Source organism: Fusarium oxysporum, chromosome 7 (assembly GCF_000149955.1).
Source record: "Fusarium oxysporum f. sp. lycopersici 4287 chromosome 7, whole genome shotgun sequence".
Lineage (NCBI taxonomy): Eukaryota > Fungi > Ascomycota > Sordariomycetes > Hypocreales > Nectriaceae > Fusarium > Fusarium oxysporum.
In genome coordinates, this window is record NC_030992.1 from 3,316,517 (window position 1) to 3,339,359 (window position 22,843).

The 22,843-nt window shown below is 47.9% G+C and overlaps 8 protein-coding genes and 1 non-coding gene across 9 annotated transcripts; 5 read left to right on the top strand and 4 right to left on the bottom strand.

Annotated features, from left to right (window-relative positions):
- Positions 1-3: 3 nt before the first annotated feature.
- FOXG_10461 (uncharacterized protein) lies at positions 4-1,506 on the bottom strand (the record flags this gene model as incomplete). Its single annotated transcript, XM_018389809.1, has 8 exons — positions 1,458-1,506; positions 1,364-1,402; positions 1,238-1,312; positions 1,008-1,187; positions 891-959; positions 763-834; positions 294-713; positions 4-243 (listed from the first exon to the last, which is right to left on the bottom strand). Exons 1-8 carry the CDS (start codon positions 1,458-1,460, stop codon positions 4-6), a joined length of 1,098 nt encoding a protein of 365 aa, XP_018248144.1. The 5' UTR covers positions 1,461-1,506.
- A 1,271-nt stretch (positions 1,507-2,777) lies between these two features.
- On the top strand, positions 2,778-4,533 carry FOXG_10462 (uncharacterized protein). Its single transcript, XM_018389810.1, has 4 exons — positions 2,778-2,964; positions 3,014-3,086; positions 3,165-3,675; positions 3,730-4,533. Exons 1-4 carry the CDS (start codon positions 2,850-2,852, stop codon positions 4,399-4,401), a joined length of 1,371 nt encoding a protein of 456 aa, XP_018248145.1. The 5' UTR covers positions 2,778-2,849; the 3' UTR covers positions 4,402-4,533.
- Positions 4,471-5,606, bottom strand: FOXG_10463 (uncharacterized protein). Its single transcript, XM_018389811.1, has 3 exons — positions 5,064-5,606; positions 4,755-5,007; positions 4,471-4,700 (listed from the first exon to the last, which is right to left on the bottom strand). Exons 1-3 carry the CDS (start codon positions 5,508-5,510, stop codon positions 4,657-4,659), a joined length of 744 nt encoding a protein of 247 aa, XP_018248146.1. The 5' UTR covers positions 5,511-5,606; the 3' UTR covers positions 4,471-4,656.
- Positions 5,607-6,062: 456 nt separating this feature from the next.
- Positions 6,063-7,582, top strand: FOXG_10464 (uncharacterized protein). The gene has a single exon (XM_018389812.1). The coding sequence runs from the start codon at positions 6,152-6,154 to the stop codon at positions 7,352-7,354; it is 1,203 nt and encodes a 400-aa protein (XP_018248147.1). The 5' UTR covers positions 6,063-6,151; the 3' UTR covers positions 7,355-7,582.
- Positions 7,583-7,883: 301 nt separating this feature from the next.
- Positions 7,884-7,999, bottom strand: FOXG_20304. The gene has a single exon (XR_001936411.1). It is a non-coding gene; the product is annotated as a 5S ribosomal RNA (ribosomal RNA).
- A 2,398-nt stretch (positions 8,000-10,397) lies between these two features.
- On the top strand, positions 10,398-10,694 carry FOXG_20305 (uncharacterized protein; the record flags this gene model as incomplete). The annotated part of the gene is made up of 1 exon (XM_018400573.1): positions 10,398-10,694. The coding sequence occupies one exon, from the start codon at positions 10,398-10,400 to the stop codon at positions 10,692-10,694; it is 297 nt and encodes a 98-aa protein (XP_018248148.1).
- Positions 10,695-11,117: 423 nt separating this feature from the next.
- FOXG_10465 (uncharacterized protein) lies at positions 11,118-12,473 on the top strand. The gene has a single exon (XM_018389813.1). It carries the CDS (start codon positions 11,944-11,946, stop codon positions 12,244-12,246), a length of 303 nt encoding a protein of 100 aa, XP_018248149.1. The 5' UTR covers positions 11,118-11,943; the 3' UTR covers positions 12,247-12,473.
- A 65-nt stretch (positions 12,474-12,538) lies between these two features.
- Positions 12,539-18,461, top strand: FOXG_10466 (uncharacterized protein). The gene is made up of 2 exons (XM_018389814.1): positions 12,539-13,199; positions 13,260-18,461. The coding sequence occupies exon 2, from the start codon at positions 14,128-14,130 to the stop codon at positions 15,907-15,909; it is 1,782 nt and encodes a 593-aa protein (XP_018248150.1). The 5' UTR covers positions 12,539-13,199; positions 13,260-14,127; the 3' UTR covers positions 15,910-18,461.
- Positions 18,462-19,818: 1,357 nt separating this feature from the next.
- FOXG_10467 (uncharacterized protein) lies at positions 19,819-22,220 on the bottom strand. Its single transcript, XM_018389815.1, has 4 exons — positions 21,596-22,220; positions 21,232-21,545; positions 20,933-21,181; positions 19,819-20,883 (listed from the first exon to the last, which is right to left on the bottom strand). The coding sequence occupies exons 1-4, from the start codon at positions 21,940-21,942 to the stop codon at positions 19,973-19,975; spliced, it is 1,821 nt and encodes a 606-aa protein (XP_018248151.1). The 5' UTR covers positions 21,943-22,220; the 3' UTR covers positions 19,819-19,972.
- Between the last annotated feature and the right edge of the window lie 623 nt (positions 22,221-22,843).

Below are 22,843 nucleotides of genomic sequence, written 5' to 3' on the forward strand. Positions count from 1 at the left end.
CGCTCAAAACTCTGTAGCTGGCCCTTCATCCCCGTAGATAGGCTCTTTCCGAAACCGCTCACGAAGGAAGCAGAGATAGCGAGGTCGCAACATGCGATAGATCTGGTTGTTGCGAGCCATGAGGGATAGACCCTTGCGGTTCTCGAGCAAGTTGCTCCAGACCTTGGCGTCGCCGTGATACCTGTAAAGAACAGGAGCATAAGCGAGGTTTCGCTTGATGACATTAGGCTTGCCATCCCAGAACTGCCCATATTAGTATACTTGTCATGATATCTCATTAACATGCAACTTACAACAAGAGCCATGGCAATAGCAGCCGGGAAAGTTCTCAACACCATGATACCCCAATCTTCCCAACTCTTGGGATCGTAGCTAAAGTCAATGATCCATGTAGCAATGCGCACCTTCATCGGAGCGACCTTGCGAACATAGGTTCTCTTCCAAGTTGAAGTGCCAGGGCCTTCATAGATGGCATCAACACATGCAACATACATGTTACGAAGGTAGCCGTCATTGTGGTGCAGATATCGATCCGAACGAGGTTTGAAGGAGACACGACCCGCATAGTCTCTATGTCTCATCTTAACCTCGCTGCTCGTGTAAGTGTAACCAGGCTTCTGGTACAACACGGGATTGCGCCATCGGTAGATGGAGCGCGAGTCAAAGAAGTGCTTGCTTCCTTTGAGCTTGACAGGAAACTCCTTTTCAGAAACCTGAAAGCATTGTCAGTAAGCACTTATGATAAGATGGGAGAGTATTCACTTCTTTCCCATTGGGACTGGTCGAAGTCGTGAGGGGCGTGGTAGTTACGGGGACAATGGCACCTTTGTTCTGCTAAGAAATGTTCAATTTAGAGGCTAGAAACAAAAACAACCGCGAAAGAGCTTTACCATTGGCCCGTCCTGCTGACCACTGCTAGAACCCTGTTGATAAATGACACCTTGTTGGCCATTGTAGGCCTGCTATGGTTAGTGAGTGCAATAGTTGAGGATATGTTAGTTACTAACCATAGATTGTTGTTGGTACTGCATCGTGTTGTGAGTCTGGGTTTGTCCAAGAGGGATAGACTGTTGGTATCCTAGCGACCCAGGAGAAGCTGGATAGCTGTGAGACTGGGCCGAGAGTGGGCTTGTAGAAGGCGATACAGCTTGTTGATATGGATGAGTGTACGGCTGGTTCTGGTAGGACTGTAAAGGATGAGAGATTGGGAGGGTAAACGGGATATATAGAGGCTTACAACGACCGAGCTGCCTGGAGTATACGCACCACCGTGGGCTTGGTGCGGTACAGCAGGGGGTGGTGTCTGATTATACTTGGCCTTGTTAATACCAGTTCTCTGCAGATGAAAGCGAAGCCGACTTACATTGCCAACAGAGTTGGGATCCCAGTGCCCTCCGTGTGCCTATTACAGGTGTCAACGACTGGATGAAGCAAGGGAGAAGATGAGGGAGAAATACCATGGTTCAAATATGCAGAGCTGTGATGAAGAGAAAGCGATAAAGCGCGGGATGAAGAAAATAGAAAGGATCAAAGTCCTCCAGATCGACAGGTAGTTCTTCTCAACGCTAATAAATCACAAGCAAGCCCTGTGGAATATTTCACAAAAAAACCGCAGCCTGACTAAAAGGAGCTGAACATCAAGCTGAATGGGTACAACACACCATCCATCCTATGAGAACACAGGGACTAGACTACAATTTTCGACCATATCTCGATACAACGCACTTGATAGCGCCGTTCCTTTTGCCACCGGAGACCTAGACCTTTCAGGAAGTGCAGAGCCCCTTCATTCTTGAGTCCAGAGCCTGATACCATGGGGTGTGGGCGTGCGTGACTATCCTTGACCTCCTGCATCCAGCCTCGCAATATTGCAACGGTGATAGGCCACTGGTGACAGGTTGAGAGACGGCATCGTCAGTGGAGTTGAGGCTCGAACAGCAAACTATTAGAAGCGGCTGAGTCTCGATATGTCACTCGCAGCCCCTGCAACTGTGATATTGGCTGTTGGGGGCCGGGGGGTTAGGACTATTCAGCCATGGCGTTACCCGCGGCTTTGAGAGTATCACAACCCCTGACATATTGTCGCAAACGCAGTGTCAGGATAGGACGCCTTGTGAGGTTTGGCGCCATGGAGAGGAGCCACGGGGGACCCCTTGACCAAAAGCGGCATGCTGGGCGACTTGAAGATGTCTCGCCAGGGATTGTCATTGGGCTGTCTTTCCAAGGATCTATTTATCTATCCGAAAACCTCTCCAGGATCACTAATACTCCGTTTGGTTGTGAAACGCACATGATCAGAAGTGCGGGAGCTGCAAACGATAGCGTTGAGGCAGTAGCGAATAGCAGCATTGATAACATTGAACCCCTGGCCAGCGAGACTTTCAGCCCTGAGGAACTAGACCGGTCTGAGTGTAACCTAACCCGGGAGGTCGGGAAGCTTGATAATCTAAACTATATTATTTTTACGCGAGAGATGGACCAATGAGGTGTTGATCTTGTATCTAGACTCGTTGGTGGCCCATTTCCGTTCAGAGACGGGGATATGGCGTTTTGGTGGTTGAAACATGGCTTGGTCTAGACACATCTGAGGGCTGCAAGCTTGCGATATCCCTGAAATAGAAAAGAATACGTGAAATGATAATGCACAATCACGACGCCATGGTCCTAGATGAAAGGGTTCGGCGCTTGTGCTTAGGACGAGCAAGGAATACAACTGAGGCCCCCCAGTGTTATAGACTGAGACTCTGGGGAGGACCTCCCCATCATAAGACAAGCAACGTAGCAGTCCATTCATTCGGTCAAAGTGACCGAACTGGAATCATAGAGCCGTAACTCACGACGCATTCACTATGTCCTGGACTCAAAGAGCTAATCCTTATGATGCCTTTGCTCAAGAGGCGACTCAAACGCCGCTCGCAGTTGCTTTCCCGCAATGGATGCTGAACATCTGGGAAGTAACTCATGGTAAGTGACTGTAATTCTTCGTTTGGAATCTCTCGCTGATTATTTGTAGATCACCCAGAAGGCCGTTGGTACCTGGAGCCTAACGCCCGTTGTCTGCGGCAGAGGGCAAGCTTGAGGATTGTGTAAGTTTGTCTCGATCCAGAACTGAATGATGAGTTTTGTTTTGCATCGTCTGAAAAAGCAGAGACTTACAACGCCAGATTTGCACCTCTTGATCTTCCCCGTCGAGATGCCCTCTCCCAGTTCGTCGAGCTCTTCAACATCCTCAACATCCCCAGCGACTTCACCAAAGAACGTCTCCAATCTGTCAGTCACAGCTTTGGGCGCTCCACAGATGCTCATGGCTCCAGCTCGTGGTTTCACTTCCTCTGCAAGAACATTGACATCAAGCAAACTCCTGGAAATGCCCCCGAAATTGACAACCGTGCTGCTACAATGGGTTATCACATTTCTACCCTTCCGCAGGCGGACTATAGCTGGCATCGCGCGGGATTCTTTTTGAGAGTTGATAACAACGGATGTATCACGCTTGTTTGCTTTGGGGTTATGCAGAAGGTGAGGGAGAGGATTAATGAGTTTGTTGCTGCCAAGGCCTGGCAGCATGTTGCGACTGATCCATATATTCTGTTTGATCTTGTGTTTGAAGCTCTCTACTTCGAGGTTGATAACACGGTTTGGAAGATGAACACTGTTTTTGGTCCTCTGGAACATGCAAGTCACCCACTTCTAATATGGATTTCATGCCTAACTAACTGATGGATCTAGTTGATTCTTGAGTATGCCAACTCTAAGAATATCCGCAAGATGAGCTCCAAGGTCCCATTCTCTGCCATGCACAATTGCGCCAAGCACATCATCCACATTGCAGAGGCAATTGACTCATGCATCATGCTTGTTGACGCAACTCTTCACAACGTCGGCAATCACCAACATCCAGAGCAGCCGACTCTTCGAGAACCAATCATCAAACAGTTGCGTGAAACTCTACAGTATCGGCGCTCGCTGTTTATGTCAAGCCAACTCCGCCTGAGCAGTCTCCAGAAACGCATCGACAACGCCATCACGCTATCGTTCAACCTCGTCACTCAGCAAGACTCAATGGTGATGATCCAGGACTCCAATTCCATGAAGGTAATCGCAGCTATCACAATGATCTTTTTGCCAACGACTGGCGTTGCTACTGTCGTTGGGTCCCAGCTTTTTACATCTGAGATCCTGAAAGATGGTACAACCTGGGATGTCAGACTTACGCCATTGTTCTGGACTATGTGGTGGATTTCTATTCCTCTCACTGTCTTCGTAGTGCTGTTGGCTATCATATGGCACTGGTGGGTTCACACTGAATCTCCTACAGGAGAAGTTGTGCAGGTGGTTAAGAGGGCGGCGACGTTCAGTTCTTCCGGGACGAGAACACCACCTAATGGCAATGCCAAATGATGCGAAGTTGCAGCAGGTCACTTGGATCTTCATTTTCTATCGTTTCGACTTTGCTAAAGTCCTTTCTTTTGATGGAAGTGTATTATCTAGCGCCAAAGCCATATATATTTACTATGAATTGACATGTGCAGCTACATTGCTCTTGATCTCGGTGCTACAAAATAACAAATGTATATTCATGGCTGACTCGCAGTCATAATGATAAGCCCAACTTGTGGGAAGAAACTTGATGCTCAGTACAAGTCAATATTGCATTTAGCACTTGAACACGGCAGGTCCAGGGATCTTGTAGGAAGTGGCTGTGTTCTCTATTAGCAAGGCTCAGATTTCAGCGCAGACGGGAGTATGCTCACCCTGGTAAGGGTTGTAGGTAACACCAGGGTCAGTGCTGGCATATGCTCCGGGAAAAGCAACAAGGTTTGAAGGAGTTGTGCTACCGGAGCCGGAGACCTTGAGCTGATGGCAGCCAGGGTAGAACTGGGCTCCGGGATATCCTGAGGCGGAGTGAAGAGCAATGAGTTCATGGCGGACAAGGTAATAACCAGGCTTGATGCACTCAGGAATGGTGTAGTTGACACCCGAGTTACCAGACTTCATCAAAGGGCTCTGGTGTGACAGCGTCAGTAATTTTATAACCTCGTATAATAAGGACTTTTACTTACGGTAGCCCAGTTGTTGCTGGTTCCATCACGTCCAGCCTCCTGAATCTTGAACCAAACCTTCTGGGTACCAGGCTGCCAAGTATCACAGCCTGAATCGGGGCAACGAGCCATGTAAGTAATGACGGGTCCAACATGAGAGTCAGGCCACAGAGTCCACTTCAGGTTGACAGTTGACCCAGCCTTAGCATCGGCGTGAAGAGCGGCAGGCGAGCTTCCCTTGATACCACCAGCAGTGTAGCCGTTGCACTGCATATCGATGGATGTGACATCCTCAACAGGTCCGTTGCCTGGAATTGGGCGGGATATACGCTTAGGAACAGGGTTCATGTAAGGATCAGTGTAAGGATTGTAGAATTGATAGGTCTGCGTTTCAATTGTCCCGGTTTCTACGTAACCGTGGGCTGCAGCCAGGCCAGCAGTGGCGAGAAGAGAGTAGAGGAAGTGCATGCTGAATATCTTTCAAGCTATAAGTTTGTATGAAAGAGCTGTAAGGTTATATGAAAGAATAATCCGAGTTCTGAGGTTTAGAAGCTTGACGATCACATCCTATCGTGAAGACTGCCGTCTTATATAACGATGAGGATGATGTTAAATAGACACTAACTGACAAGGGCCGGTAGCATGTAGATGAAACACCCCCGAGTATTTCCACCATTCAAACAAATGTTTTTCAATACTTTAACTTTGGGCAATGTCATGATCTAAACAAACGCCAGGGTGAATTCCCCCATTGGGGAGTGAAAGCTCGGAGCTTCAATGATCATCCCAATTAAGCATCATACCTTATTTTTACTCCGGGACCGAATTGACAGCCATTGGCTCACATCTAGCTAAACAAGGATAGGCCAAGAATTTAGTCGTAAATTATCGGCCTTCTCATCATGACCTGTCGATGGGGGATATTGAACTCTAGATAATTGTATACGCCATCATCAAGAGCACGTGATATCAGGATGCCTTGCGGGCAGTCACTGCATTGAAACACCAAACAGACAACATCACTATCACCATCAAAACCCTGCCTATAAACTCGTCCTTAAGCCTGCCAGATACTGTATCAAAATCTAATCGATCAGTTCTAAGCTACCATGCGTTTACCGCTGGAGGTCATGGGACTCATTGCCGAACATGCGGCTCAGCACATCATAAATGCATCCCCATTCATCCAACCCACGAATCAAGAAGAGGCAATAAAGGCGCAAGAACACCACCGTGACCTATTAAACCTAGTGGTTTCATGCAAGACCGTCTACAATCATAGTCGACACCTCCTCTACACCTGTTTAATCCTGGGGAATGCTACCGACATAGTCGCCGCTCTGGCCAATATTGTCAAACATCCACGAGTCGGACCGTCTATCCGTCATATAAGATGCTGCACGGAGCTTCATTCCGAAACAGAGCGGGACAAGGCTTTAGAGTATTGGCTATTGGACCACTCACAGGATGCGGCACTACTCCAAGACACCCTCAGGGCAGAAGGTCTACTTCCTCCTTGGTGGAATGAAACAGATATTCCTTGGACATGCTGGGAGGGATTTATATACGATGACTGTACAGAGGTTGCACTCTTAGCCCTTCTGCATATGGTAACGGAGCTAGAGACGCTTTCGTTCCAACAGCTTGATGCAGACCTCATTACAGATTGGGAACAAGTGCGAGATCTGCGAGCATCTTTCGCGCAAGCTCGGTCTGGATCACAACCCTTCTTGGGTTCGTTACGAAATCTTCACTTTGGTAGTGGGACCTTGGGTGGTATGGAAAACTTTCTTTCCAATCAACCGCACGAAAATCTAGAAGTACTGGTCCTCGATGGTATAGGTATTGAGGGCTTCAGCCGGTGGTCCAGATACTTTGAGTTCAAAGGTATTCACCTGAAGGAGCTTTACTTGGGAACAAAAAGCACATCTCCCAAAGCTGTCATTGATCCTCTTCTTGCTCGAAGAGAATGGGTCAATGGCAGGTGGGTTACTCCAGGACCAAAAGAGCTAGAAACCCAGTCTGAGGTGTGTTTGGGAGGTGAAGAAGCATGGAGGCTCTCGGTTCCAGAAGCCAGGGATACTATGGATTGCCTCAAAGACTTCAAAAATCTCAGGGTGTTGGATGTTGTTTTTGACAGGCCTCCTGATTGGCCATCTAGGCCGTTGATTGCACTCAAGAACATTGCTTCAGGGTCCCTGGAGGTTTTTAGAGTCGAAGGATACCCATTCAGAGTTGTTCCAGGAGACTTTGGACCATGTAACACTGAGTATGAACGGGCTTTTGTTCCAAGGTTTGATACGGTCGAGTAGGTCAGGGTTATATTAACTAGCTCGGCATTTTTTCTTCAACCAAGGGACATCAATAACTTTTCTTCTTAGATAAGGCCATTGTACTCCGGTTACTTTTAGAGAGATATCTTAACCTAACGTATGGCAACTATTGCCATGTTGCCGTGTCCCTGTTGGATTTCCTGCTTCTTGTCCAATTGCCTATGAACTTGGGATAAACGTGGCCTAGTCTTAGTTCTGTTTGCCTCCCTTGTAGATGATATTTACTTTACTTACATCCATAACTTGATGTCAGTCACATATGCCATACAATGAACATGCCGGATTTTATTAACCTATCTGAGGAGGAACCCACAACGTTCCCACTCAGATTCCCACTTCGACATTCTGGTAGGATCGAAATCTCCTCTAAACACTCTTCTTGGAACTTCCAAAGTTCTTGCCAGCAACTTTCAACTTCCCGCCACCTCATGTCCACCCGAAAGACGATAAGGCCTCCCATCTTCCAAGATGTCACCAGGCTTCTTGAAGCAGGAGCAAAAAGGCCAAAAACATACAACAGCGGGGATTCGCTGGTCGTCACCGACCCAACTACTAATCCGCCCCTTATCAGCTTATCTATGGGAGAGCGGACGGGATCCCGAGTTCTCTGATAGGTATGGTCGTATGTGAAAGATCGTGGTGTTGAGAAGTCTCAAGAACAGAACAACACAAGCACACAACGCTGATGCAAAGTGAATACATCAACAAATGTGATATGGGTTTATTAGTCCTATACCAAAACATATTACAAACCTTGAAGCTTCATCCGACTGAATGGACTGTTCAGAAATGTCTACAGTGTTGTTGGTCATGTCTTCGACCTTGCGATACACTGCTGTCATATCGTTGAATCATAGGCGACTTTAACCCCTCTTGGAGAGATTGAGCCCTACATATTCAGGAAGTTCTGTATATCCATCACCTAGTTTCTCTATCGGCTATTCAATTTGGATAGTGTCTAGGTTCATGATAATGAGCTTGATACCTATCGGAATGTTTGAAGAAGAGTGTTTATCATCAACTGCCGAGCCACCAGTGAAGACAACAAGACGATTGAATCAGTTCTTCTTGCTTGCAATTTCTTTGAGTTCCTGGAGTAGAGCCATTGTAGGTAATCAAGTGTATTCTCAGGATCGTTGGAGAAAGTTGAGTCTTGATGCTTGTTTCGGGTATTGCTTCTGACAAGGCATATTCATAGCCGTAACACCGAAGCATAAAACGGATCCAGTATTGATCTGTATTAATACCTCTGTAATTGGACCTAAGACACAGGCAGTTGGGTAAACTCAAGAAGATTGCCATACGTCTCTTCCCAGGCGGGGTACGAGAACCAAGTTACGACTCGATAATGTAAATGGATGAAAGATTGGAAGATACAGAAAATAGGACTGCCTTGTGGTGATTCCAGATATCAATGAGGTCTCAATTTCACTACGGCAATTGTCTCGCGTCCTCCGTCCTCTATGGAGTGTCTTTCAACTCTGTGCGACAAGCAACGTCGCTGATTTCAACACACAAGACTCAACCATAAGAATGATCATTACATCACTTCAAATATATGCCGAGCCCAATAAATTCGTAAAATTTAAGTAATAGCGTACAATGACCCTGTCAATGATGTTAAACCCGCTCGATGACGGAGTTCGGCAAAGTCACACGCCTTTATGATGTATGGATCGGACTCAATGCCAATTACCCTGTACAAAAGGAACGATCGTGAGAAAGGAACGGGATAGCTTGGATCTTTGAGATAACGTGCAAAGAACAATTTTGCAACCCTCGAGCTTGTGTTCGAGTTTGTCATATGACGTTAATTTTTACTGGTGTCACCAAGCTTAGGAGTTGTTGTATCAACTCTCAAAATATTGTGATCATGGGTGCAACTACCCTGTGTCCTGACATGTCACAGCCTTTTGAAGTAATTTGAACAGTTTGTACGACACCTTGAACCTTAGTATTGAACCTATTTGCTCCTCTAGATGAGATACCCTAGATCGTTGGAAGCGCTACTCACCAGGATCTGACAGAAACCCGAAACAGAAGCAACCCTTCTGGAAGAATGCGACGGTTACGGCCAAGATGCAGCTTTTCATTCTTTAGGCATCCAAATGTTACCAATCCCCGGGGCGCAAGAAAACTTCTGACATTGAATCAAGGTGCTAAAAATATTTAGTCTAAGATCCTCTAAATCTACATTAAATTATACTAAGTTTACCTAAGGCTTTTTGTCACTTAGGTTAGAGGCCCCAAGTTTTGTTGCCTCCTCTTGCCAATCTGCTCCAATACTTTAAAAAGGCCTCCCACCCTCGTCGAGTCGAGTGTAACCATACGTAGTATCAACTGAGATTCAAGATCACGCCACTTTGAAAGCAAGCTTTGCCGGCCCATTCCCTTGGAATAATGCGTGCGCTCAAACATGTAACATAAAACATGAGATATCAGTTTGTATCTCATGCTTGATAGCTTGGCGAGCAGCTTGAATTTGGTGACACGCACGGTACTGCCGACGGCTCACCAATATCGGCGAGATTATCGATCTTTTGTTTGTTTATGTCTCAACTGTTTTGAATTGAGTTCGACACGAAAGATGGATTTGAGTAACCTTAAAAGCCATGCAGGCTTCCAGAGAAGAGCCTATGGGCATTCAATCATCGTAATGCGTTATGGATTCTTGGATATGGATGCATGCGATAATGCCGCGGCCTTTCCTAGACTAACTCGCTCACCAGGACAATCTGAATGAAGCATCATAGGTCAATAATAACGGGCCTCACATCCAATGCATCCATGATTTGATGTCGACCGTCAGTGTTGATCGAAACGTGCTGATAAGGATGTCTCGGATGCTGCCTTGGTGCTGTTTGGCCGTCCCATAAAGATCAGAATTTCCTTTCAGCATGGTACTTTTGTTTTCAGCACTCGCTGTTTTATGCACCTCGATCGCAGATGAGGCCCGATCAAGTCACGCAATCTCGTTCTTCTTTCTCTTCTGTCTTCTAGGTGATGTCGCTTGGCCATCGTCATGAAGCAGCGGCTAACAGTGGGCTGGGCAACACACTACCTGCACGCTGAACTGCAAGCGGCAACCCAGCAAACTAGTGAAAGTACGTATTTGTTTGACGGAATAAACACCAAAATTATTGGCGATCTGGCGCGGAATATCGCAGGTTGGGGTGAGGCACGGAGGCTGGCGGGCATTAGCCAGTCGAGCGGACTGCAGATCAACGACAGGACAGTAGAGGGCATGAGAGGACATAAGAGGAAAGACCAGAGCGAAGAGAGGAGCGGCGGACGCTGCACAGCCCAACCCCAAACCTGACAGGCCGCCCAAGGGTCATCTCGTAACTAGTCCCGTGACGAAAACTGACAACGGCTGATTGAAACATGGGCTTCGCGGAAGCCTAAGCTAGGCATCCGAGCGATCTATTTAGTCTGGTGAATTTAGGCTGCTCACGAGTTGCGTAGACGAGTACGGAGTACGCGAGCTTTGAATAACACAGTAAGACAGGCCAGCCTCAACACGGCACCTTGGGCTGAATTGCCTATCCAGGAGCAAATACAAAGAAGCTCAGGAGTTTGAGTTTCATGGCTGAAATCTCGATCTGAGCATCATCAATAACATCTAGATTGCTAGGCAGGACTATCGCAGTAGCTGGCACACGAACATGCAATTCCCCACAACTCTGCAGCACTGCAAAGATGACCAAGAAAGATAGGTAACAAGTCAGTGCAACCCCAGATTCACATTCGAATGAACAAAATTACCAACAGCAACTATTTGTCTCTCAGACCCTGCAGAGTGTGGGGGAACAGACCCCGCGTTTTTGGCAAGCCAGTGGATGACGGGGCGCAGGGCCAAAAGCCAAGCACGAATAGGGAGGCAGCGATAAGAAAGACACTCAGCGAACTGAGATGGGACTGAGAGCACGAGGGAAGCTCTGGGAGGGGGGGTATTAGAGTTTCGGCCCATGACCAAAACGAGTCGAGAACCACTTCAGCTGTGACAGCTCAAATCCTGTTCTCGTGACACGGTTGGGGCAAGATAGAGAAGAGGTTGCCAGTGATGTCACGGCGATCACGGCCAGAGAAAAAGGGAACCAAGGAAAAAAAGATAAACAATTTTCGGAACATTGATTATACCAAGGACGCACAGGGGGAGGGCTCCGATCAGCAGTGCGAAAAACAGGAGTGTGGTGTTCTCTCTCCTGTAGGAATGAACACCTGGCGATCAACAATGGAGTCTTTCTCTGGTTGAGCACCGAGCCAAGAGAAGGGTTGGGGTTGTGTTTATGTTACTGTGCGTCACCACTAATCTTCACCCTCCCACCATCTGAAGAACACTGGAATTCAATCGCGGGGAGTTGACTGGCCAGGCTCAAAGGGGAGAGCTGACCCATCAGCACCAAAGGCATGGCGTCACTCAAGAAAGCGAATCAATGTCTTGCACAAATGGTCGTTATTCGTGCATCCAAGACCCTGCAGAAAATGACAGCAGGAGGGTTTTGAGGCCCCCTGACTTTGTTTCTTGTACAGCGTGATGTTCATCCCACAAAAAGTCAACCGCAAGAATGCCGTTTTGTACACGTGCTCACAACAATGCAACAAACGAAAAGTATAAGGAATGGCTGGTTCCGGGAGGTGCTTACAACAAGCTGGGCTTGATTGATGGTGCAACCGCCGGACGCGGGTGGAAATCAAGCGGGAACGAGGAATGGGAAAGTATAGATAAGAGATTCCCGCCCCGAGGCTCCGGTCGTGCTTTTCGGGCGAGGCCCGGAGTAGCCGCTGAAAGTCCTCCGGTTCGGCCCTCTCTTCTCTCCACTGACTCGTGGGTCACCACGTTGAGGGCTCTCCAAGTGCCGGACGAGTAAGTTGTAGTATCAGAAGTCGTGGCGATGATCAGAGTGAAGCTACATAGATATTATTTCGTTCCGTCAGCAATACCGACCATTCCGATCGGATAGAGCACGATAGATTGCTATCGTAACGCTCACTGGTGGCTGGCTAGATGTTCGGTGAGGTGTCTTATCAGCTCGGGCACGCGATAAAGTTCCGAAACGTGACCCCCAACTTTGCACTAGGAATCATCAAGAACCTGCCACCTTTAGTAGGAATCGTAGGCAGCTAGACTCAAACAGTCTTCGTATCTCGCCCATCAGTTGTGCTCCAGATACTGGCACGTATCTATCATATCATAGGCAGGTGAAGTTGCTGGGTTCTGAGTGGAACAAATCTAAACGGCTCCTTATCTGTTGCGCCAGCTGGCTCCTCTCTATTTGTCCTGTCCTTTCAAAAGCTCTGGTCAGCCCACTGTCACATTGATGAATTGTGCAGCTCATCAAATCCCTTTGAGATCCTTGCATGCGATATTGCTCGACTGGACAACCAGCCTGACCAATTCTCACCCATTTTCCTTCCGTGTGGCCGATAAAAGTGTGAGCGAGGCTTTGACACGGTTACTGACTGCTACAAGGGCTGTGCTCTTCGTTGGTGCTTCGAGCGGACCTTGGACCCCGAAACACAAGCTCCCTTGTGACTCGCCAGTTTGACCAATATTTGTGGTTTGGCTTTTGAACTGTCAAGCTCAATCTCAGACAATTGCTTGGCACGCTGCCCAAGGTCCCGTTATTCCAGTCTGAACACGCCCCTCCCGTGGCCTCGTGGCCATGCGTCGGTGTTGAATAAATACTTCCATTGTTGTCGTTATCACTCACCAGAGGACGAAAAGGACCATATCTTTTGCGAACAACAACTTTGTGTTTCTTCTGCCGGGACGGCAGTTCTGTGTTATTGAAACAATATTGGAAGCCGATATGGCCAGCAAGTAAGCTTCTCCGCGGCCCTAAGATCAGCAACCTTGTCTAATCTGATTTGTCAATAACAGACCCCTGCGGCATCTGGATGAAGACACACGAGCATTACACGACAGCAACAAAACCCTTTCAGCGCTGCAAGGCACGACACGACCCGTTGTCCGCGGTAGCGTAACTCAACCGGCTCGTTCTTTCAACAAACCTCGATTCGAGGAGCCACTTGGCCATCAAAGACGTGATTCGTTCTTCACCTGAGCTCTAGGGCTCTAACGAATTCGCAAGCGTCACCCTTGATCGACGAACCAATCCTGAGCTTCGTGTTTACGTTACTGAAACAGTTCGCTGGGGACAAGACGGACACGCGGTCATCCCCGGACTGGTCTTCCTTGCTTTGCTTTGCTTCACTTCTGGCACTCCGGTTTCGCGGTGCGGATCTCTTATCCGGCACTGGCTGGGCCTGGAATCGAAGCTTGTTGAGCCTAGGCAGGGTTACACAGCTTGATCCGAGAAAAAGGGTCCTTTTAGGGAGGAAATATCATTAAAGTCAGGGCAATTAAGATCAAGGGACTAGTCGATCGACAAACGAGGGAAAGCTTCAATTGGAGACAAAGAAAGAAAGAAAAAAAAGTGAGACCTGTTACAAAGCAATTTAGGGCCCACAGGGCAGTTTTGAAGAGGTGAGGACCTTCTGGCTCCTGCCAAAACCCCTACAGAGCCACCGAGGAGACCCACTCCGCTCCGCTGTTGCCAGATTGATTGCAGCGTCTGCCCGCCTGCCACTGTCCAATTCCCACTGTCCACTCCTGCCAGCACACCAAACCCCCTGGCTCTTAGCCCCGAAGGCAGGATCAAAGGTACCGACCCCAAGTATCACCCTGTCGCACTTGCCCTGTCTTGGATCCCGGAATTCGGACTGGGGGGGTGGCCACTGCAGACAGGATGATGACTCCACGCTCTTTCATGCTGGCGCAGCGTGAGAGGGAGAGCCACCATCAGCGCCCTCCTTCCCCTTGTACTACTGGTGCTAGTCATCATAATACTTTATCTATTCCTACTCCCTCTCTATCTCCTGCCTTCACTCCCATTCCCACACGTTTATTCTCCTCCTCACCCTCACCTTTATCTTCTTCTGTTCTCTTAGATACTTCGTCTCCTCATCACCAAATATCAACACCGATCAACAGTGTACATCATCCGTATCAGCCATCACCAACATACAACACCAAGTTGGCGACTTCAATAACAGCGACCTCGAAGTCGACCACATTCTCACTTCCGCGCTGGTCGCCAAAGTATGACGATAGCAACAAGCACACTACAGTCACCATATCTTCAGCTCAGCCGGACTCCAATGCAACAATGGTTAAACGCAAGGATTGGCGGGAGACTTCAAGTCTTGCCCCTTCGAGCCCATCAAAAACAACAGTTAGTCTGACGATGAGACCAACGACACCAACAAGTCCTGTCAAGATTCCTACTACCAACAACCGATATGGCGCCCATCCTCAAAAGCGTCATTCATCACAGAGGAAACGAAGCAGTGACTCGCGATCTTCGGATAAACTTTCACCGTCTCTCGTTGCACTCTTGGCCGTTACAGATATTCCTCGACATAAGCAGCTTCAGAGGCGCCGCCGCCGTTCCGAGAAGACCCTGACAGTGCAGGAGGTTATTGACTGTCAGCATGCTTCGGAAAAGGAACTGAGCTGGACATTCGGTAGCCCTCTGGATATGCTTCTCTCCCCACCTCAGGAAGTTGCCGACGATGATGATAGTGTGAGCGATTGCAACATTGGCTCCAGTATGTCAACAAGAACTTATTCCATCGATTCCATCCCATCTCTGGACGAGTCATTCTCTAGCGAGTGCCTCTCATCTCTCGGAAGCCCAAGGACACCTAGCCCATGCTCTCGCAGGACTAACTTGACTCCTATGCGAAAGTCGCTGGAGCCTGTTATCTCTCCACCTGGTTCCGTTGACGAACACCCACTGGCCGGAGATGATCTTGACGTCGATGAGCTGGACTTCAGCACTCTCAATCAGCCTGAGGAGGCTCAGCCCAAGTCTCAGTTCCTGGAGCCTTTCAAGCCCTTGAGGTCTGTCTTCAAGTCAAATCTTACCGCTTCACTCCGAGCCCTTCGATCAGCGGCCCGATCCTTCTCGGTTCTGAACCTTCCTTCTATCCCACCGGATGATTACTTAACTCGATCTATTCTCACCATCGACCCCAATGTTCCCTATGCTGATGAGCGTCGGCCACCCGTTTCCGAGGAAATGCCTTCCGCAGCAGTTCGCCGTTATCTCAACCCTACCACCAACGCAAGAATCGAACCGCCAACCAAGACCGTTTTTGCCGGAACTTTTGCTGCATCGATTCAGATGCGAACTTACAAGATCCAGCGCTCCCGAACAGCCCCGGGCTCTACCCGAAACTCTTATCCATCAACATCGCTCCAGTCGCAGCCTGCCCCTGTCCCTCAGCAGCCACAGCCGCAGGTCCCCACTCAATCGGTCCCAGGCATGCGACAGCGGGAAATGCGGGAGAACTCCGACTTCATCCGTATCGCTGTCATGGAAATGGCGATGCGCAAGCGTGGAAAGCTCGACGACCAGCGACCGGGCCGAGCTCGTTTCGCACTTCCTCCACGACAAACCTCAACGAAGCCCTACGAGATGGGAGCAAACGGTGTTCCGGCTCGCTGGATTCCTATCACAGTCTAGGTTTCCATTGCTGTGCCGTAACCAGAATCGACACCACAAATCAAAAGGCTTGAATTTCTCGATTTACGACATGCAACACGTCATGTACCTGACCATGGTTTCTTTGCATTGCAACGAGACCGATTCAGGCAGGACAATCCACGGAAGTGCAGCCGACTTGGGACCCACTTCGTGGACTCATTATGGAGTCCCTGACGTTTATCCATGCCATTGGATGCGATGATGCAAATTTTTTGCCCCCCATCTCAATGGAAGGGTTTTAGAAGCATGCCCACGAGCGATGGTCCCGCCACCCGACGATAGGCCCCGGAGAAAGTGCAACACGACTTTCGACGGAACCAGAGCAAAACGAATGACCTGGTTCTGACTCGGGAAAACCGGGTCGAAATTAGCAACACTCAAGGGGATTGGCCACCGAACACGAACCCGAAACAGTTTGGGCCTCGGCACTCAAGGTCATTTCACCATGAGGGCATCGGCCAAGCACACCCTCACAACCAATCACAATTTCCATTAGACATGGGAATACTTCATCATTCTAGAAAGCGAGTGGCATTTTCAGGAGTTTCCCGTTATTACACGTTATTTTATTTACTTATTCCCCTTTCTTATCACCGCGAGGTGGAGAAAAAGCGCACAATCACCGGATTACCAGGAACTTATTTGATTCTTGTACATTGACCAAAATTTCTCATATTTCTTTTTTCAAACAGGCCCTTTCGGCATTTGACCCCCGCCCAAGCGGGATCGGATGCAACTGAACAAAATCCCGCTCATGGCCGGGCTTATGGAGAGCCTTGGGACGCGATCGGAGAAGACTCGGACAGAGAGGGAGTCATCGCATTTGTTGAGAGGAGTTCGCATTTAGGACCGCAGGAACAGAGTATTGAGTCCGGCGAATTGGGAGATCATATCTTTTTTCTGAGCAGAACTGTCACCAGTACATACATATCACATTCACAACGCAATCGTCTTTTGAGGCGAGGAGAGGCATAGGCGCAAGCGGCATGGCAGGGCAAGGAAGACATTGAGCGTAAGAATTTACTTGGATATCCATTTGTTAACATTTACATATGTTTGTATCAAGATATTACTAGTATTTTTCGTGTTCCACAACCCACTGCGAATATCCTCTTACATTGGACCCTTCGGCTATTTCTAGCCCGACTTTTTGGTAACCATTCAATTCGTGGACCTCATTACCTTCGCCAAAAGCGGCAAAGCGACATTTGGGCTGGGCAATGCACGAATGCCCAACCAACCACCTCATCAAAAAAGTAATATTGCACTGGACAGACTACCTGCACGTTGGCGCTGTTGTCTCAGTCACCGATTGTTGAGATTGCGTGGTCAACGGTTACTGGATCTCACGACAAGGCCTTGCTGGCAATCTCGGCTAACAAGCTTATTCCACTCCATCAGTCTATCTGCTCGGTTATGGACCTTCTCTTTATGCTTCTCATCCGGGCAAAACTGGAGCGATGATGCCAGCAATAGTGTGACAGGAGTTCCTCAGATGTGGGGCAAAGAACAAAAGAACTTCTAGAAGACCCTTTCCTTCTTCTTGTTGTGGGGGTTAAAAGCCGCGACATTGGATTGAGTCAGACGCTAATCAGGGGTTGGTAAAGGGCAGGGCTATAAGCGCTTTAATTGTCGATGTTTTGGCCACGGGAAAAATCGACAACTCCCCGCTTGCGATAAGGGAAATAACGCCAAAAAGGCAAGATTTTCAACAGGGTTCTCTTTGCTGCACTGTACTTTGTTGTGCAGTAGCTGGCTCCATAATGCCCTCAGGGCCCCAAGGGGCGTGTAGCGTAGACAAATCTCCTATGCCCAGGAGGGAAGAATGTTCTAGACCGCTTATTACAACATGTTGTTTACTATCTTGTGACTGCAGAGCATATGAAGCCATTTAACCAGGCGGTGTATTAATTCCTATTCTGTGGGGAGGCTTCTCTTTATCATTCGGATATGTCTACCGAGCTGACCGCGATAGGGCATGGCGAGCCCTGATGACGATGGGCAGGATTAGTTCATCCAAGACCACGAGAAACCGACATGCCAACCTGCCTATGTCGGACATATGTACTCATCTACGATTATAGGGAGTATCCTGGATATGAAAACGCGAGCATGTGTTCTTTTGTAGGATGCTTGGCATGATAGTCGGGGGACTAGCCACGACGAGAAGGAGGCAAGACTTTCTGTAACAAGGGCAAAAGGTCCTACGATAGACACTCTCACATAAGTGCCTAAAGATACGAAATACCCTGACTATGATTTCTTTACTATGGAGGAGTTATAGGCAGGTGAATGATAGTGATATTTGCACGTGCGCAGCATGTGAGTGCGATTAATAGCTTGACACTTGGTCCTGATATGACGGTACATGGGATTTGATGTGGGCGCAGTACTATGAGCAAGAATCTTACGGATGATTCGTTCATTCGAACGAGTATGTTTAATACATGGTCAGGGCCAAGGTCGTGCCGAGGCGATGAGATGGAAGACGGTGAGCCGAAAGCTAGTAGCTACAATAACAACTGCTAATGCTAACTGTATGGATTATCTTCAAAGGCCGAAGGAGCCATATTCCGGGACAAATGATTCCTCAAGTTATAATGTGAAATTGTGGTCAAATCGGAAGCATGTCTCCATGCAACAGTTTGTAGTCCAAGTTGCTGTCTGTCTGGAGTAACGCACATTGAGATCGTCGTACCCACTCATACCTAAAGAAATACCAAAGAAGCGTGAGTGGGTTGAGGACCCTTCTGTTGAGTTGGGGATCATAATGCGCTAATCTCAATATTGACTTGTGTCAATTCAAGCTTTGTATATTGCGAGTGGTTGCCATATGATCCGACATAATGAACACTCAGAGCCCAATTCTTGTTGACCAAACTTGGTTGTCGAAAGACCTTGATATCATTCTATCAAGAGTTCCTAGTAAAGTTATTCATTAACAATGCGCCGACTATTTGGTGACATCGACGTTGAGCTGGGGAACTCCATGTAGGCTTTGTTCAACCACTGTCTCTGGGCAAGTTACGTTCATATTGAAAACATCATTATCATACAAACCAAACAATCTATAAAGAAACATTGATACAGGATGATAGAATTGGACCCTTGTCTTGAAATCAGCCTGATGGTGCTTCAGAACCTGACGGGACTGCCCTCGTCAACATCTGAATCTAAATGAATCTTGATATTTGGACAATTGAGTCAATTTAATTGTATCTCCCGTCGTGATACAGAGTCTTATGATGGCGAGCATCAATACGCCCCAAATCATTAGGGATCTTTCGTTCTGTAGTGATATCACATTAGGACCATATCATCACCAGCATGGACGTTGCATGTTGTCAATATGCCTTAGGAAAGGGACGAGTGTGTGATTGATACAGGTAGAACAAATAAATTTGAAAATTATGAGAGCGACTAGTAACAGGCAATGAAGGGCTGGCATCTGTGCCCAAGATCATGGTGCACATACTGATTACGTGCCATGACCCTGCACAATAGGATTTGAAGGCTGTGCCAAGTCATTAACGAACGATTAGAGACGATTATAGTTAGAGTAGTCTATAATAAGTTGTCTGGCGGGATCAAGTCGACTTTACGCAGTTCTATGTTTGAGAGGATTGACCGAGTCTGATACGAATGAGGTCCAAGCCCTGACTAACGACGGGCAGTAGAGAGATGGTCTACGGGGTTATATTGGACATACTGCTAAGACAGGGTGATGCCATGTCTTGGTGGTAGGCTGTGGTTTGAAATGAATGCGCGGTATCGTATGTTCGCCCTGTCAAAGGTCCAAGTCCCTAAACGGACTGTTCTCAGCAAGCAAACCCGGTAAGGGGGGCAACGAATAACTGCGGCATATGCTATGAAGACATGATCAGTAGCTTTGAAAGTTTGATTTTGGTATTAGGAATTGTGTTCTTCCTTCGAGTTGTGCCAGAAAACTAGGTAGCTGCATGCAATACGCCACGATAACTTGACTGAACAATCACGTAGTGGAACCATGGCGAACGCCAAATGAACATCATTAAAATCATTATTATGAATATGCTAACCAGCCATGCCAATTTGTCAATCGCTCTGCCCTCGTCATGGACAGATACGCACTATCCTCAAGCCTATCCTGAAGCTCTTTGAACTTTGGCGTGGGTGCTTTTCTCTCAAATAAGATATCCAATTCGAGGTATGTCAAGTTCCTCGTCTCGGGTAATCTGATATAACACCATATCAGACAGAAAAAGCTCGTTCCTGCGTAGAGGAAACATGATGCGCCGCCAATGTTCCAAGCAGATGGGTTGAGCATCTTGGGCATGATGATGTTGTTGAATATTAAACAGAGGTTATATGTAACTCGTGCGAGAGCAACGGTTTTAACTCGCAGCCGGGTAGACGGTATCTCGGCAACCACGATATAACATACGGGGCCGATAGTCATGTCGTAAACAAAAGTCATGGCGATGATCAAACCGCCCAAGGTCCAGTTCGCACCAGTGCGATCGCTCAGCACCACCCATACCACGCCGCCAGCGGTCAACAAGCAGATGGGTGCGAGCAATCCGTATATGTATAGTTTCCGGCGACCCACGAAGGGGAGTAGGATCCAGGCAATGATACCGCCGATGATGCCGACGCCGTAGCAGGCGGTTGAGAGGTTGAAGGATATGGAGGCGCTGAAACCAGCCTGCTCGAAGAAATAAGGTGCGTAAGATGTGAGTGACCAGCCGCTAAATGCTTGGCAGACCCAGGCAATACATGAAATCTCTGTTCGTCGACGATTGACTCCTTTGAAGAGATCTCGATAGCTGGCTCCTCCGTAGTTGGAGTCCTTTTCCATCTTGTTGGTGTGCTTCATTAGTGAGATAGTATCCTCTATATCGGTACCATTCTTATTAGTAAGCCGAGTCAGAGATTTTCTCGCCTCGTCCGTTCGTTCATGGCGTATCAGCCACCCTGTTTGCCATGTTAGTTGCGTTGTGATTGGCAGGGTGAGTTCTCTTACAAGGGCTGTCGGGCGCGAACCACACGCCGAACAACAACGGTATCGCCCACGCCCATTGAAGCGCAAAGGGAAGTCGATAAGACCATTGAGAGGTTTCATGAACGAGAGACCGGAGGATTCCGGTGCCGATGACTTGTCCGACCAGCCAGCACATGTTGATGCTGCTGAGGACAAACGGCCGCAAAGCATTTGGCACGACTTCAGCTGAATAAGTTGCAGCAAGAATTTCGATGACACCCCATGACAGCCCTGAGGATACGGTCAGTATTTTTCGTATGAATATCGGTTTATAAACATACCAGACAGAGCTTGTGACGTTAATAGGACGCCGATGCTGCCGGCAAAAAATGCAGGAAACACAGCGATACACATCCAAAACAAACTGGCAAGCATCATCTTTCGGTAACCAATAAGATCTGTGATGTAACCGTGTGCCAAAAGTCCAATGATTTCACATGCAATTGCGGCGTTCTGCAGACCCATCTGCCATGATGGTGAGATCTCGTACATCTGATCTTCAGCTGGTGTATCCTTTGGTAGAATTGGCTCTCCATATTTCTCTCTGAATGCAGGAAAAGCAAGGAGACCAGTTACAAGTGACTTGTCATAAGCTCTGTGAATGTTTAGTTGTACAGTCTAATATGATGTGATTTTATGACTTACTCCATGACCACAGTCAGGAAGAGCAACAATGACCATCCTACTGCCTTTGGGTACTGTCGACAGCATGAAAAGAAAGTAGCTTCTTTCTCTTCCGCGAAACCGCGATAGACTCGCCTCGTTGTTGAATCAGAGGCATGAGAGTGCGGCAGCCACAGCGAATTGGTGAGGTCGTTTGGTAGAGATTCTAACTCAGGCTCGCTGCTCCTGGGCGAACCTGTCGCGAATTCAGGTAACTCTGGCAGAGGAATGGGGCGTGCATCAGTGGGGATGGGGATAGCCTCGCTGGAAGGGCCCATCTTTGAGTTTGTCCTGGTGGATGGTGTTGAATTCCACCAGCGCAGTTTCATGTCGAATTACGCGGGTTTTCAAGGTCGTAAGCGAGTGAGACCATGGCTGGAATTTAGGTTTGTCCAACTCTCTTTTCGATGTCCGGGGGGTTATTGACGATTCCCCAGATATTTCATGGTTACAGTTTTGTTGATGGAGAGAAGTTGTTCAAAAAGAGAAGTGTTTCAGTCTCCAGATCCATCCAGAGAGAATTCAAAGTTGGAACATTGCATTGTGGGGCAATAGATCGATTGGTCAATGGCGATGCAGAGAAGAATCAGCTAGAGGCGAAGATGAGAGCTAAACCTGGTGACCAACACGTCACTTTTGTGCTTTGGGTTCCTGTTCGGGCCGTGGGTCACGGAGTTTGGTGGATATTCAATGGTAATAGTTTGTATAGACTACTGGGGTTGGGGGGCTGAATAATTGCCCATGGGGGACGGTTTAGAGTCTTGTCTTGGTTATGGAAGTGCAGCAGAGGCTCTGTAAACAGGTACGCGATCATACCCAGCCAATGAGAGCTGAGTGTTGTTGCATTCTCACACTCAAAATAGTAGCGATATAAACATATCTTCACTTCTCAACTCAGTAAATCACTTCATCAACGACACAGGCTCCCCCATCTTATGATTCTCAACCAGGTTCAAGTAAGCTCAAATGTGGAACTGTAAAGAATTTCAACCCACCAACATTCGCGCAAAAATCTGGAGTCGGTCCGATCCCCTTACTCGACCTCGGTCTGGGTTCCCCAATAAATATCTATCTAATAAAATGTCTGGTGTGACGGCGGCAACGTTGCCTGTAAAAGTTTAGAGTTTCAGGAGAGTTCTTATAAGCCACAAAGGAAAAGTCTGAGGGAGAAAATTGGCGTTTCTTGTAAGAATTCCATTCGTCCAGTCAGTTCGTGTATGGTCTAATAGT

Bases quoted from the DNA above. Each gene is read 5' to 3' on its own strand.
- FOXG_10462 (XM_018389810.1), top strand. From the start codon at position 2,850: ATGTCCTGGACTCAAAGAGCTAATCCTTATGATGCCTTTGCTCAAGAG. The intron at 2,965-3,013 runs GTAAGTGACTGT...GATTATTTGTAG, and splicing joins CATCTGGGAAGTAACTCATG to ATCACCCAGAAGGCCGTTGG. The intron at 3,676-3,729 runs GCAAGTCACCCA...TGATGGATCTAG, and splicing joins TTTTTGGTCCTCTGGAACAT to TTGATTCTTGAGTATGCCAA.
- FOXG_10463 (XM_018389811.1), bottom strand. From the start codon at position 5,510: ATGCACTTCCTCTACTCTCTTCTCGCCACTGCTGGCCTGGCTGCAGCC. The intron at 5,008-5,063 runs GTAAGTAAAAGT...CTGTCACACCAG, and splicing joins CCAGCAACAACTGGGCTACC to AGCCCTTTGATGAAGTCTGG. The intron at 4,701-4,754 runs GTGAGCATACTC...TAGAGAACACAG, and splicing joins TACCTACAACCCTTACCAGG to CCACTTCCTACAAGATCCCT.
- FOXG_10464 (XM_018389812.1), top strand. From the start codon at position 6,152: ATGCGTTTACCGCTGGAGGTCATGGGACTCATTGCCGAACATGCGGCT.
- FOXG_10465 (XM_018389813.1), top strand. From the start codon at position 11,944: ATGCCGTTTTGTACACGTGCTCACAACAATGCAACAAACGAAAAGTAT.
- FOXG_10466 (XM_018389814.1), top strand. From the start codon at position 14,128: ATGATGACTCCACGCTCTTTCATGCTGGCGCAGCGTGAGAGGGAGAGC.
- FOXG_10467 (XM_018389815.1), bottom strand. From the start codon at position 21,942: ATGAAACTGCGCTGGTGGAATTCAACACCATCCACCAGGACAAACTCA. The intron at 21,546-21,595 runs GTAAGTCATAAA...AAACATTCACAG, and splicing joins TTCCTGACTGTGGTCATGGA to AGCTTATGACAAGTCACTTG. The intron at 21,182-21,231 runs GTATGTTTATAA...CCGTATCCTCAG, and splicing joins AACGTCACAAGCTCTGTCTG to GGCTGTCATGGGGTGTCATC.